Source organism: Podarcis pityusensis, assembly GCF_964106645.2.
Source record: "Podarcis pityusensis genome assembly, chromosome: 5".
NCBI lineage: Eukaryota > Metazoa > Chordata > Lepidosauria > Squamata > Lacertidae > Podarcis > Podarcis pityusensis.
In genome coordinates this window covers 86,936,273-86,950,426 of record NC_138032.1, presented here as the reverse complement: position 1 = coordinate 86,950,426, position 14,154 = coordinate 86,936,273, and the positions used below count along the sequence as shown (strand labels likewise).

The window sequence follows — 14,154 nt, the reverse complement described above, 5'->3', positions numbered from 1 at the left end:
CGGTTGAGCGTTTTCGGGTTGCGCTCTGTGCATGCGCTCAAAATGACGTCACGTGCATGCGCAGAAGCGGTGAATCGTGACCCGCTCACACGCGGGTTGCCTTCACTTTAGGATGCGAACAGGGCTCCGGAACAGATCCCGTTCACATCCAGAGGTACCACTGTACTGTTAATTTTGTTCCGGCAGAAAGAATTCAAGTGCTTATTATTACGTATAACATTTTGGGAACAAGCTGTTAGAAGGATCGCCTTCTTCCACATAAGCCTGTCTACCCACTGTGATTCTCATCTGAGGACTCGCCCTGCATCTCTTTATCATCAGCGGTTTCTGTTTCAGCACCAAGGCTGTGGGAATTGTTACTTTGGGAGGCCAATCTCAAAACACTTTCCAACATTCTGTAGATATATCTTGTTTTGCTGAGGTTTTGATTTCCCCCCTTCCCCTCCTGCTGCACATATATTTTAGTAGTAAGCTCGGTCTTTTATTATTATTTAAGAAATTTACATACTACCCTATACCCCAGGTCTCAGGGCGGTTCACAGGATAAAATCATGATATAAAAACACAGAATACATAATCAAAATATAAACAAGAACAAGTCTTCTAGCTCTGTTCTCCCTTTGTGGTTTATACTGTATTTTGCTTTAATCTGAGACTGAACTAACTTGGGGCTGAAAGGCAAGACAGAAATATTTTAATAAACAAAATAACTTTTATCCCGAGAGCAGCCATGTGCAATGCTCCAAAGCTCAGTAGAAAGTGGTCATCTGCCCTAGATGTGTGGAGATTTATACCAGAGCACTTTAAGGCTACCCTACTTTACTTCCCACTCCTACCAAGATCACCCTTAGTTACTCAAGGAATTAGTGTGCTGAAGAGCATAAAAACCAAGCCACCTCCCTAGAGGAAGAGTATAAATGCAGAAGTCTGAAGTGATGGCAAGCAGGAGGGAACATTCCTCTCCATCCAACAGGGAAGGGATCACACCACTAGTGAACAGATGTATAAGCAGATGCCAGGTACACTGATATCTGTGCACTTCTGCTCCCCTTAGAAAGACAGAAAATAGAAAGTTCTTGTTCCCCACTCCCAGTATATAACCTGGTTGTCTTGGGTGCTAGGAGATGTGGGGATGTCTCTCCTGTAAACTCCTGACACTGCCTGGAAAGTGTTTCCCAGACAGCCACACACATACATGATGCTGTGTAACATTTGCTCAAAGAAGAATTAAACCTGCTGCCTTTTCTCTCTCTCAACACTGAGGCTCCATCCTTGTATTTCCATTGTCACAGCAAAACTCTCACGTGAGCATTCTCTAAAGCCAGGCCCTATTATTGTTTCTTCAGTGCCCCAGACACTTGCTCTCCATTTCCATCTATATGAAATACAGCATCTCCATCAGTTTTGAGTCCTTTTGAGAATTATTTCAAAAATATACAGCACTGTTTTCATATTAGCTATTTCCTTGCTTTTGAAACCCTCATATTATTCCTATTTCTTCCCACTAATGTTTCTTTGGATCCATTCTGAGGGAACCTTCTTTTCACCATATCATTTTTTTTGGGGGGGGGGGAGGTTGTTATTTTTTTCCTTAGTTTCCCTTTCCTCCTTTTAAAAAATGTTTCTCACATCTCACCATCACCTCAGGAATGCACAGGGTCAATGCTGGGCCACAACTGAGCTCCACTCATAGAGGCACTGGCTCACACAATTGCTGCCTCCAGTGCAAGCTTGATCTCACTTCAGACAGTGTTAGTCCCACTTTCCGAAGGCAATAGAGAGTGAATGCAGAGTTGCTTATCTGTAACCTGTTCTTATAAGTCAGTTTTCTGTGAAGTCACACATATACAGTAGTGACCTTTTAGAAAGGTGTAGAAGATTAGGAACACTGGCCCCTCATCCCACATATTATAGAATTCTATGCATTGGGTGAGGTTAGTGAAGCCGGTTGTTTCCAGAGGGCTAGTCACACTCTGCTTTCCTATTCGGGGTCTCTATTCTACATTGTAGGATGGGGTAAAAGCAAGTGTCTGCATGTAAGTGAAGCACAATGAGTCTACTTTTAACTGAGGGCTGGCTTCCAGTGCGCTGCTGGTGGTGCAAAGGAGATGGTTAGAGATTTACCTGAGGTATTTTTTGTAGGAGTTATTTCTTCCTGTGCTGTCTTGTTTTCAATGTGGATGCGCTTCGGGTGATTTAGACTTGAAATGCATATCCTGTGTAACTACCTGCATCTTGATAACACATGTACACTCTGTAGTACTGCAATGGGGGCTTGTATCTGTGATACACAATTTCCATTAAAGAGACTTGTTGTAAGCTACTATTAAGCAGCTTGCGCCCTCATCTGAAATCTGGAGAACACAACACAATTTGTGGTAACCCCCACCATAACCTGCAATATAGGGACAATAGTGAATTACATTACAAGTTATTGTCAACCCGCTGCCCTCCATCACTCTGTCTGTCTGTCTCTGTGTGTCCTACGCTGTAACAGAAGGAAACAACTCTGGCTTTGTCCAACCTGCAATGTGAGCATAATGTCCTCATTCTCCCCACTCGTTCTCATCTGTTGGAACTGAGTTGGAGAGTGTCAGTTACATGAGGGCTATGAGTTTGATTGCCACCCCCTGAGTCCTGACTAGAAGGTAGAACTAACCTTAATAACCACTGAAGGATTAAATATTGCAATCAATTTTGAAATGCTCAGGAGCTGAGGATTTATAATTTTGTTAATTTATTTATTGAATTTATATACTGCCCTATAACTGGAGGTCTCAGGGTGGTTCACAGCACAAAATCAGAATATAAAACCACAAAATATATAATCAAAATCAAAACAACAACCCAATAACCCCCCACTTCAGAATCTAAGCACTGAAGACAATGCATTGGTAGTTCAATATCCAAAGTTCTAATTCTTAGGTGAAGATTTGGAACCAGAAGGCTTTACTGGCATTACGGGTTGCACTCTGGATCAGCAGGTGACAAGGAGCCAGATATAGGTGACTCAGGTCAGATATTGAAGAAACAGCAGGAAAGGGGCCAGAACATAATGAAGTGTGGGAGGCAGAAGCCTACAGAGAAGTTCCACCTAGGAATACAGGAGAACTGGTATGATGAAGTATGTCTTGAAGGGCTTCTTTCACATAGTGACTTGGGAGGTACTGAGCCTTTAATTTGCAAATTCTTTCACTGGGTTTCTGAAAGTACTTGCAGATTTCCATGACCAGGCTCTCACTCAACCATGTAAGGCAGGAGCCATGAACGCCTGATTTTGGAATGTAGACGCTGCACTTACGGCATTAAAAAAATAAAGCTCTCTCTCTCCATGGTGCAAAATTTTGATTAAAGAGAAACAACTGAATATTGGAGAGATATCGAACAAACTTATGGCAAACGTTTAAGCAGCTCTATAAAGAGAGGACCATTTCTGCTGTGGCCATGTGTGTGAGAGAAATTACCCTGAGTGGAAATGTAATGAAATGTAACTGTATCTGCACTTCAGTTCTTCTAATCTTCCAGAGGTTTCCAGATGGTTCTGCATATGGGAATGTGCCTCTGCAGACCGTGTGGAGCACTGCATAGAACAGTCATAGGCAAACTCGGCCCTCCAGATGTTTTGGGACTACAGCTCCCATCATCTCTGGTCCTTTTAGCTAGGGATGATGGGAGTTCTAGTCCCAAAACGTCTGGAGGGCCAAGTTTGCCTGTGCCTGGGCATAGAATCTATGAAGCAGAACCAGACCATAGCATTTTAAAGAACTTCCTGGATTCTTTCATACAAGTTACTGTGAACGTTTGTGTTCAATTGCATACATATTGTACAATTCATTCATCCCTTCAACTACTCAAACATTCTACTCGTGAAACCATAACCAGCATAATATCATAGGGGGATGAGTGGACATGGACGTTTTCTGCTGTTGCCCCCCTTTTTTGTGGAATCCCCTTCACTCTGCTATAGACGAAGCAGCAACCACCAGTTGCTTCAGATGTCTTGTAAGGACATCTTTTTGCCTAGGCTTTCCTGACCTGTAAGACTGGACCATGATTAATGTGCATGAATCCCCTGAATTTCTGTATCACTTGCTTTTATGTTTTTTACAGTGGTACCTTTACAGTGGTACCTTCATTTACTAACTTAATCTGTTACGGAAGTCCGTTCTTAAACCAAAGCACTCTTAAACCAAGGCGTGCTTTCCCATAGCAGTGGGGGACTCAATTTACAAATGGAACACACTCGACAGGAAGCAAAACATGTTCTTATTCCAAGGCAAAGTTTACAAACGAAAGCACTTACTTCCGGGTTTGCAGCATTCTTAATCCAAGCTGTTCATAAACTAAGCTGTTCTTAAACCAAGCTACCACTGTATTTCTTTTATCTTGTATTTATTTTACTGTCTAATCTTTTTTGTAAATAGCGTACACCACGGGAGATTTAAAAAAAAATATATTAAACAGTTTAGAAATGTTTTTAAACAAAGACAGATTATGTTTCATACATATTTACCTTTCTTAGCAATATGCTCTTACCTTTATTATTGTAGACATCCAAGTAATTAGGTGCAGAAAAAATTGTTATTAATGATGGGAACCCTGTCGTTTGACTTTTCCTGTACATTCTATAACTGTAAAATAAGAACAGTTGACTTTGTGTCACAAAGGAAGTGGTGAAGCTGAATATTTGAGTACTGAATATTTGTATCATGGGAGGGCAAGATACTTACCCTGCATCTTGTGCTTCATGAGCTCTGATAATAGACAACAAATTATTACTCTGCAAAAATTCGCAAACTGCAGGATAGCTGTGAAATGAAACAACTATGAGTATAAAGTAATGCTTTCATGCAATCATTTATCAACTTGATCAGTTTTATTTTTTACCTATAAAAATAGGAACATCCTCTGACTGTATTGTGACTGAAATGCTCCTGTGATTTTTCATTTCCAAAGTCTTCAGAGGGATCTGACCACAACAAGTCGCACATTGGTCCAAATGCTGGGGGCTCTTTGAATCTATCTAGCTGTTTCAATGAAAAATACCACAGTGATCTTCATTTTCAGTATGTCCATTTTCTTTTATTATTTTCACTCTCGTGTTAAGCTATATAGATCACAAACATCCAATCATACCAAAGAAATAAAAGGATATTCATTACTTTATGTTTTTTTTTCATCTATCACTTACCTTCTCAGACTGAAAAACTCCATAAATCAGGGGATTAGGCTGGAATCCTATACACACTTACCAGGAACTAAGTCACAGTGGGGACTAAGCCTCAATGCAGCTTATTTCTTAGCAGGCATGTATAGGGTTGCAGTTAATTTTCATTTGATGTCTAACAAAGGACAAGAATTGAATTAGCTTAACATTTAAGAGTGGCACGTCAAGACCATTACAAAAGACCCCAACATCCCCATGCCTTTAGCACAGTAACACTCACCCTCCTAATGTCATCTATTGTATTTATTTCTGGAGAGAGTCCACCATGGACACAAAGAAACTGCTGGTTTAGAAGTGCAGCAAGAGGAAGGCAATCAAAAGCTTCCATACAAGCATCATAGACTCTTTCAGAATATTTTATTTTACCTATAAAGGTGGGGGTGGGGAGAGAGAGAGACACAGTCTATGACATACATTTGTTTATGATGGCAGGCTTACATCTAAGGAGCATTTAAAAATAAGTTATCAAGATTGTTCCTTGAAAAATTGATGAATGGGTATCATAATTTAAACAAAAAATAAAATAAAAGGGAGAACTCTCTGGCAAAGCACATTTAACTAGATGAATATAAGCTGACACGTGTCTTAACAATATGATATGTTGGAATGGGAAAGAAGGATACTGCTCATGTAATACCAGCTTTGCAAATAAGTACATTAAAAATCACCTTTCCATTAAAAATAATTAGCAGCCTGGTTGTCCATACAAAATTCCAATGCTGGAATACTCTGATCATGGTCAGGTGCACCCCCAAGAACTGCAGGCAGGAAGTTGTCCTGGCTCAGTTAAAAAGTGGATATATGGTCCACACGTACCTGATCTGCTGGAGGCCCCAATCTGTATGTAGGCTCTGCAGCCTTCCTCTTATAGTAAAGCAACTTTTCTATAAAGTTAGCTAACTGACCTGTGATATATGGATCTAGCTTCATTTCTTGGTAAATGTATTTACATGTTGTCTTCAATTTTTTTAATTGATTGGCTGGTTGTTATCTTAAGCTCAAAGGGTTTGTTGCTGTTTGGCACAGTGATAAGAGCTGTAGGATAGCCATCAATTTCAATTTGTATATAGGGGTAAGTCACTTAATGAAATCCATGTGAGTCTAATAGCAAGGTAGGCTGCCATCCTATCCTGGCAGCCACTTGGGCTGAAAGGACAAAGATTTATTAAAGAAATAACCATACTGATATGTCCTATTCTAACATTTTCATGGGAAAGTGCACAAAAGAAACACATACACAGTACTGTTATAGATATCTCAAGACTACAATGTTGCAGCAGATCCCGGAAAACGTTCAAATACATACGAAGCAAGACAAAAATGTGTAAAAAAAAAGGGGGACGACTGATAACTAAGTATTCAGGAAGCCAACAATTACCACTGTTATTAATACTTACATTCCTGCTTAAAAGTAAAATATTCTGTGAGGTGCCTGCATTCATGGTTGCCTCTCAAAAGAAATAATGTGCTTGGATACAGAATCTTCAGAACCCACAAATATAGCACACACTGTTGAAAAACAAGAGTACTAGTCATATGTGATAGCCCCATTTCAAGTATTACAGCATAATATCCAGCTGACGTATAGAATAAGGCTCACTTAAACTTCATTTATCACATTTGTATACCACCCTTCCTTCAGGGAACTCAGGACAATGTATTAGAAAATTACCATGGCAATTCGGAAAGGAATGACACAGAATAAGACAGAATTCCCAACTTGCATTCTGTTACTGCTGAGAGGCAAGGGAACTGGAAGGCAATAATTGGCAGGTGGGAATAGCATACTGAGCCCATCTTTCCCCTGATACCCCTTTACCTCCTCCCCATCAAGAAACATTCCTACTGGGGAAGTGACGAGATGAGAATTGACAAGCAGAAGGGTTAAACATACTGCCCAATGGATCCTTCCATCCACACTTGTGTGTAATTCTACTCTGTGGCTAAACCTGAGTTCAAACATGGTGGCAACCTAAAATCCATTACTACTTGGCAATAACTGCCTGACACTTCAGAGGCATTCTAATGAATATTTCCTGTTGGTACAAGAACATAGTATCAAATTCTGTGCAAAATGCCCGGTGTACAGCAGCACAGTGGAATGTCCTTGCTTTAGTATTATAAAACCAGCCACATCAGTTTTGAAAGGCCCAGTGTTTCCAAAAAATGCATCCAAATATCTTAAGATGCCCTTACACACAGTTGTCAACCTAGATGGCTCTGCTCCAAGAGCACACTATTCTGTATGGTATGGCGTATTAAGCACACAGAAAAGAAAGTTCCTTTTTTAAAAAAAAAAAAAGAAAGATAAAAAGCTGTTCACAATTAATCTAGTGAATCTTTGAATCTAGTTTCACAGAACTCTAGAATGCTTGCTGCCTATCAGTCAGTTTCCTAATTGTTTACTGATGTAATGTAGGAGCAGGCAACGTACAGCTAACAGGGGTACAACTTATTTTTCAGGCCTATTATGTGGCAAGGGTAGTCATTCTAGAAGGAATTCTGAGCAATTTTTTATCACAATTAATAAAATTAATAAAAAGTGGATTGAAATAAACATGTTTTAACATTTCTCTTAAAAACTGACAGTGATGCGTGCCACAATTATTTCTTGGATGGGGATAAGAAATTCCAGAAGGACAGTGCCACTCCCAGAAAGTCCCTGTACTAGGGACCTATCAACCCAACATCTCTTATTGACAAGTCAGAGAACAAGCTGCTGTACATAAACGTTCTGAGGCTATTATAGGTTTCAAATCAAATCTGGAACCTAGCAGCTTCAAATTTAAGTTGGGCCATGAAACCAACAGGCAACCACTGGTACAGAATTGGTGCAATGTGTTCCAGCTGCTTGGGCCCAAATAAGCATTCTTGCTGCTGCATTCTGCACCAGCTATGGTTTCCAAACTATCTTTAAAGGTAGCCTCACATAGAACACATCAGTAATCCAGCCTGGACATAAGCAGTGCACATGCCACTAAGGCAAGCTACTTTCTCCAGATAGGGTGATAGCTGGAAAATTAGCCAATGCTGATGAAAAGCAGTTCTGGCCACTTCATCAAGAGTGCCAAGCCCAGAAGCAAATCCAGAGTGCCTACCTCATTTGCCAGGGGGTGTGCAATCCTCTCTAAAACAGACTGCATACATCCATCCAGATCAGCAGTTTCCCAACCTGCCAAATTTCCATCTTGTCAGGATTAAGCTTAATCTGGTTTGCCCTCATCCATCCCAGAACTGCCTCTAGACACCTGCTCAGAACTTCCATCGACTCCTTAAGATTAGATTACAGAAACATGAAGAGCTGTGTCTCATCTGCATACTGATGACACTGTGGCCCAAATCTCTACACTAGTTCTCCCAACAATTCCATGTAGATGATGAAAAGCATGGGAGCAAAACAGAGCCCTGAGGAACTCCAAAGGTCAGTGGTCAAGAGGAGGAACAGAAGTCCTTTAGCACATGGAAACCTCTAGCGGACCGAAACACTGCCTTATGGTGTAGTAATATGTGAAAGATTGTGATTGTGGAAAAAATTACAAACCAAGAAAGGCTAATAAAGGGTGTAGGCACATAATATAATGGTTTATGTTACTGGAAGCTGCCATGAGGCCCAGAAGAACCAGTGGGGTCATATTTTCAATGTTCTCAGGATAAGTCACCCACCAGGGCAAACAAGGCAGTTTCCATCCTGAATCCAGGCAAAGGAAAAAGAAAAAAAAATGGAGCTGTTCTAAATAACTGGCGTCCTCCAAACTGCCTGATGCTGGCAAGACTTCACTCACTCTAGGACCTTGCTGAGCAACAGTAAGCCTGAAATGGGACAGTAATTTTCCAAAGCTGAGGAATCTAGAACTCAGCTTCTTTAATAGCAGTTTTATCATCACCTCCTTCAGAGAGAATAAACATACATCTTACCATGGTGAAACAGTTACTATAGCAAATAAATGGGAAAACCATTGTTGATATTAACATCAGGACACACACATTCAATTACCTCTATGCTAAAATATCCTCTGTCTACATAGTCACCAAGGAACAGGTATCTTGTGTTAGCAGGTGATCCTCCCACTTCAAATAGCTTCATTAGGTCAAAGAATTGGCCATGAATGTCACCACACACTGCAATAAAAATGCTGCTGATTAAAAAACCATGATGAAGTTCTACTGGTGGGAAAACCACCTAAACTTGATTCAATCAGAATTTCAGGTCAAGAATCTAGTCATTGCATCTTAATTTTAAGTAGCAATTAAAATTAATTTTAAGTAGCAATGACTTCCCACCCCAGCACCAATCTTGCACCATCTGTTTTTCAGCTATTGTTCACACTCAGATTAATAGGACTGGGAAAAATATTTGCAGTGTCAGGTGCCACCAAGAATGTTCAAGTGTTAGGAACATATAAACTGTTCAGGGCTATTCAGTAGGTTGTCTGCATACCCTAGGAGCTATCAAACATTTTTATTTCCAACTTCCCTAAAGGAAGACTAAAGTTATTTGAACTTTCTCAAATCTAGATTATTGCAGAACTAGAATCTTAAATTGTATTCAAGCAAACTTGTCCTCTTTTTCCTCATTAATTTATCACTTGCTATTGCTCCATTCATTTTTTACCATAACTTTTGCTCCAATCTCTTCCTCATGTTGACCTTTCTTCTTTTTCCTAATTTTCCTTTCAGTCTTTGTCCTTACATCCCCTCTTCTTTCTGTTAACTATTCCTGCATGTAATTTCCACCTCTCCCAGGACCACGTGGTACTGGGTGGAAGTGTTCACACACCAATGGCATATAGTCCTGTAGGCAACCAACTCTGGCACATGACATTTCATGCATTTACTCTGTTTAACAAGGCAGTGTGATACAGAGTTTCCCATATGGACTTGTTTTCTGAGTGACCACGGAATTTATCCCATTCCACAACCAACTCTGACTGAATGTTCCCTGTGGTGTTCACTATGCAGCTCCACCATCAATGGTGGTAGATAGGAAAACATACTTAATAGAAAAGCATTGTGTATTTGGCTCCCAGTTTTTTCCTAATGCTGCTGCAGACTTCTCTGGGGCTACGATCCCATATATATAGATACTTTTTTGGGGGGGGTGAGGAGAGAAACACATACACACAAATGGAGGCTGACACACTATATATAGAAACCAGTCAAAAGTATAATCCAGCTGCAATGCATTCAGAAAGCGGATTCTCTTTAACTGAAAAGGTCGCAGCCTGAAAGTAAAAAGAGCACAATCTCCTAAGGGATAGGGGAAATTTTTCATAAAGATAAAGGGACAGAAAGACTTCAAAGTAAAAAATGATTTAAAACCACTCTTAAAAAGCCTAGCATCTGTGTAGAAAGCAGAGAACCATCTGCTTTATCAAAGAAAGGAACTCAATATCTGTCTGGGAAGTTGAACATTAGGCTGCTAACTGAGGAAAGACCTACCTGTTGTCAACTGAGTAGCACATGCATCAGGGGGCAAAGTTAATTTCCAAGAAATGAATCATGAATAAGGTCAGTCAGAACATCAGTTAAGCCGATAGTATTTAACTTGAATTGAACAGTAATAAATATGTAATACAATATTTTAAAAATGCAGAAAAGAACTGCGGAAGAAATTAACCTTCACACTTTTGATGTCATACTATTCAAATATCCATGTCTACAACTTTAAAGCAATTCTTATATTAAAAATAAAGCACAATAACCTATCTCATTTCAGAACCAACATTTCTTATGCAAGATTTTCCAGTGTTCTGTCCAGTTCCAAAATATTAAAAGGTAGCCTTTATTTCCTGCAAAGCATTAATCATATCAACTTTCTGTAGTCATTTGACATGATTTATTTTACTCACCAATTACACCTGCCAATTCTTCAATTTTTTTTTTACTATTATCATCTTGCAGTAATCAGTAGATTACTAATACCTACCAGTTCTAGGTGTTCAAGAATAAAGCTATATTCTGAAATATACAAACATAGTCTTAATTTAAAAGGAAATAAACACTGTCAAATTTGCTAATGAACTCTATTATTTAGGATTCAACCTCCACTGCCTATGTATCTACCAGCTTTCCAAATTAATCTACCATCTAATTAATTAATTAACCTCTGGTCTATGAAAAATCATGCCCATTGAATCTTCAAGATGCTAGGAGCACTTGCAACAGTGAACAGCATCCCAGCCTGAATGCTTGTGTGCACAGCCGTGTTCACAGCCTGCTAAAAGTGCAATCTGTCCTTGCTTTGACTCAGTGAGCACCAGCAAGTGTTCCCCCTTTCCTTGCCCCAAAGACCAGTAACTAATCTTGGGGGGGAAGGATTGCGGGGGGGGGGGGGAGAAGATGAAAGTCCTGGTAGAGTGGCTTTTCCTGGCAAACTCTTAACTATCAGTTCCAAAATCCCCATAAGGAAAGTGATGCTATGCACATCATTTCTGCCTGGGAGAAGGTTTGCTGCATGCAGGGTGGATGATCATATTTATCCTGCGAGTACCGTCTCCCCTTCCCTGCCCCAAGATCTCTCTGTTCAGTTCAGAACCCAAAGTAAGGTTGGAGAGGTGGTAGGCAGTGTCCATGTCCCAGCAGTGTCTGAGGGCCTTCTTCCCAGGCAGAAATGATGCACATCCATCAGTTTCCCACTAGTAATCTCAATCCTCATCAAGAAAAGTCATTTCTCTGGGGCTAGGGGAGTACAAGGCATGCAGGTGGCGCTGTAGGTTAAACCACAGAGCCTAGGACTTGCCAATCAGAAGGTCGGTGGTTCGAATCCCCACAACGGGGTGAGCTCCCATTGCTCAGTCCCTGCTCCTGCCAACCTAACAGTTCGAAAGCACATCAAAGTGCAAGTAGATAAATAGGTACCGCTCCGGCAGGAAGGTAAACGGCGTTTCCGTGCGCTGCTCATGTTCGCCAGAAGCGGCTTAGTCATGCTGGCCACATGACCCGGAAGCTGTACGCAGTCTCCCTCGGCCAATAAAGCGAGATGAGCGCTGCAAGCCCAGAGTCGGCCACAACTGGACCTAATGGTCAGGGGTCCCTTTACCTTTGGGGATTACAAGACATCTCTGCCACTTTTCCCCATCCTGCTCCAAGGTAAGTTATTGAACCTTAGAGCAGAAATGGGAAAGACAGCAGCAGCAGAGGATGCTTTGTAGTCACTCACTAATGAAACACTAAACAAAAATTCAAGACTTAGTGAACATTCACAAAGGAAGGGAAGCATACATTTGGAAGGTTCACAAAGGCTTGGTCTCTTTCAGATAAGAAGCAGCAATACTTGTGCATTCCTAGTCACAAGGCACCATCATCTTTGCACATAAAGTGATGGGTATTTTATGTGTAGCAAAAGCAAATGACGCAGAAGTCTAAAAGCGTGACAATATAAGGGTGCATAAATATGTTATTTATTCTATGAAGTCCAATGTATTTTGGGAAATACTAAAACTCTAAAATTAGGAAATACAACCTTTATGTCATAATTTAAAGTATTTAATCCTGCCTCCCCAAAAATATAAGCTACAAAAAGCAAAACTTGACACATAGCCAAACTTATAAACAACCAAATCAAGCCTTAGATAAAATTTAAATGTATTCAATTTCAGAAGTGTAAATTATATCACTACTAAAATTATTAAGCAAATATAAAATTTCAGAAAGACTTGTTCTAGTTTCCAGTGGACCATTAAATTGTATTTTTTTTAGCAAGCTGAAAAGCAAAGCTTCATCCAAGGTACAGTGAGCTGGTTCAAACATCACAATAAATCATGATTTGTATAATGACAAGAATGATATGAGACAAGTCTGAGACTTGCACACTCACCCTCTGCTCTCTCCTTTGGCACACCAGCAAGGAGATTAGATACAATGCCATTTTAACTGCAGCTTTTCATTGCATCTGAACCCAACAAACTATGGTTAATATTAACTATGGTTTGTTTGAAACAAGTCAACTTCCAACCAGAGATTATGAATATTCCTCCCACCTGGCCGCAAATCACAGCTAGTACTAGATGGTTTATGTTCTGATGTAATGTTAAACTGTAGTCAACTGAAAGCATAAAATCACCTCCTTGCAATTGTACCACGTGAGGAAGAAAAAGTGGGAGGACAGGTCTCAAGGCTTATCAATGACATCACTACCCCAGTATATTTCAAAGCTCATATAATCCCTTTCTTTTCTTTACCATTCATGCGAAAATTCTACACCTTCAATCTTTCTACCTAAATTATTTTACTTCCAAAGGTACTGAAACCTCATTCCATGTATTTATGACATTAAAAGTGGCAACAGTTAGCCAGAGCTTGCACCTGTAATAGGAGCTTCAACTTCTATCATGGTTTTCTCTCTTCTTAAAATTGCAGCACCATCATTGATGATTCTTAGTGCAATTTCTTCATCTACCCGACCTTCTTTTATTAGGTGGTTTTTCAAAATATCAACCCGAGGTTTTCCAGCTGCATCAAACACTTCTTCTGATGTTAATCGGTGTGTTGGCGGAAAAGGGACAGCTGAAAATGAAATACCGCAAATATTACTTACAATCAATGACTTGAAAAAGCTCTGAGCACCATTTTGATCTAAGACAGACAAAAAAGTGACTTTTTAAAAAAGGAAGGAAGAAACAGTTGGCTTGGTTATTTATGTATGTATACTAGGAAAATGAGGGGGCTGAATGTGTGGGGATGGAATACATTATAGGGTGTGCACAAAGCACACAAAAATATAGTTTCCTTGGCAGTGAGGGCAAGGCCATTCAGTTTCAGAAATGCATGTGCATTGATTTAGTATTCCACACAGGAAAAGTGGCAGGCACTATTATTAGAGAAATAAAAGAGTGTGCTTTAGGATACCATTGAGGTTTGAAATAAACATATTCCCTACGTCTTGTGACTGCAGCAACTTAGAAAACCAAGCTGGGGCCTATTTGTAC

The 14,154-nt window shown here is 40.0% G+C and overlaps 1 protein-coding gene across 8 annotated transcripts in view; it reads right to left on the bottom strand.

Annotated features, from left to right (window-relative positions):
* PPP3CB (protein phosphatase 3 catalytic subunit beta) overlaps positions 1–14,154 on the bottom strand; it is a 39,665-nt gene that overhangs the window by 17,811 nt on the left and 7,700 nt on the right. For all 8 annotated transcript variants that reach the window (XM_081006530.1, XM_081006526.1, XM_081006528.1 and 5 more), the window contains 7 exons: positions 13,532–13,732; positions 9,222–9,346; positions 6,625–6,736; positions 5,448–5,593; positions 4,888–5,027; positions 4,731–4,808; positions 4,537–4,631 (listed from right to left, as the gene is read on the bottom strand). In XM_081006530.1, the coding sequence (XP_080862656.1) occupies positions 4,537–4,631; positions 4,731–4,808; positions 4,888–5,027; positions 5,448–5,593; positions 6,625–6,736; positions 9,222–9,346; positions 13,532–13,559 (724 nt within the window). In that variant the 5' untranslated portion in view covers positions 13,560–13,732. Of the gene's footprint in view, positions 1–4,536; positions 4,632–4,730; positions 4,809–4,887; positions 5,028–5,447; positions 5,594–6,624; positions 6,737–9,221; positions 9,347–13,531; positions 13,733–14,154 lie in introns of those variants that run through there.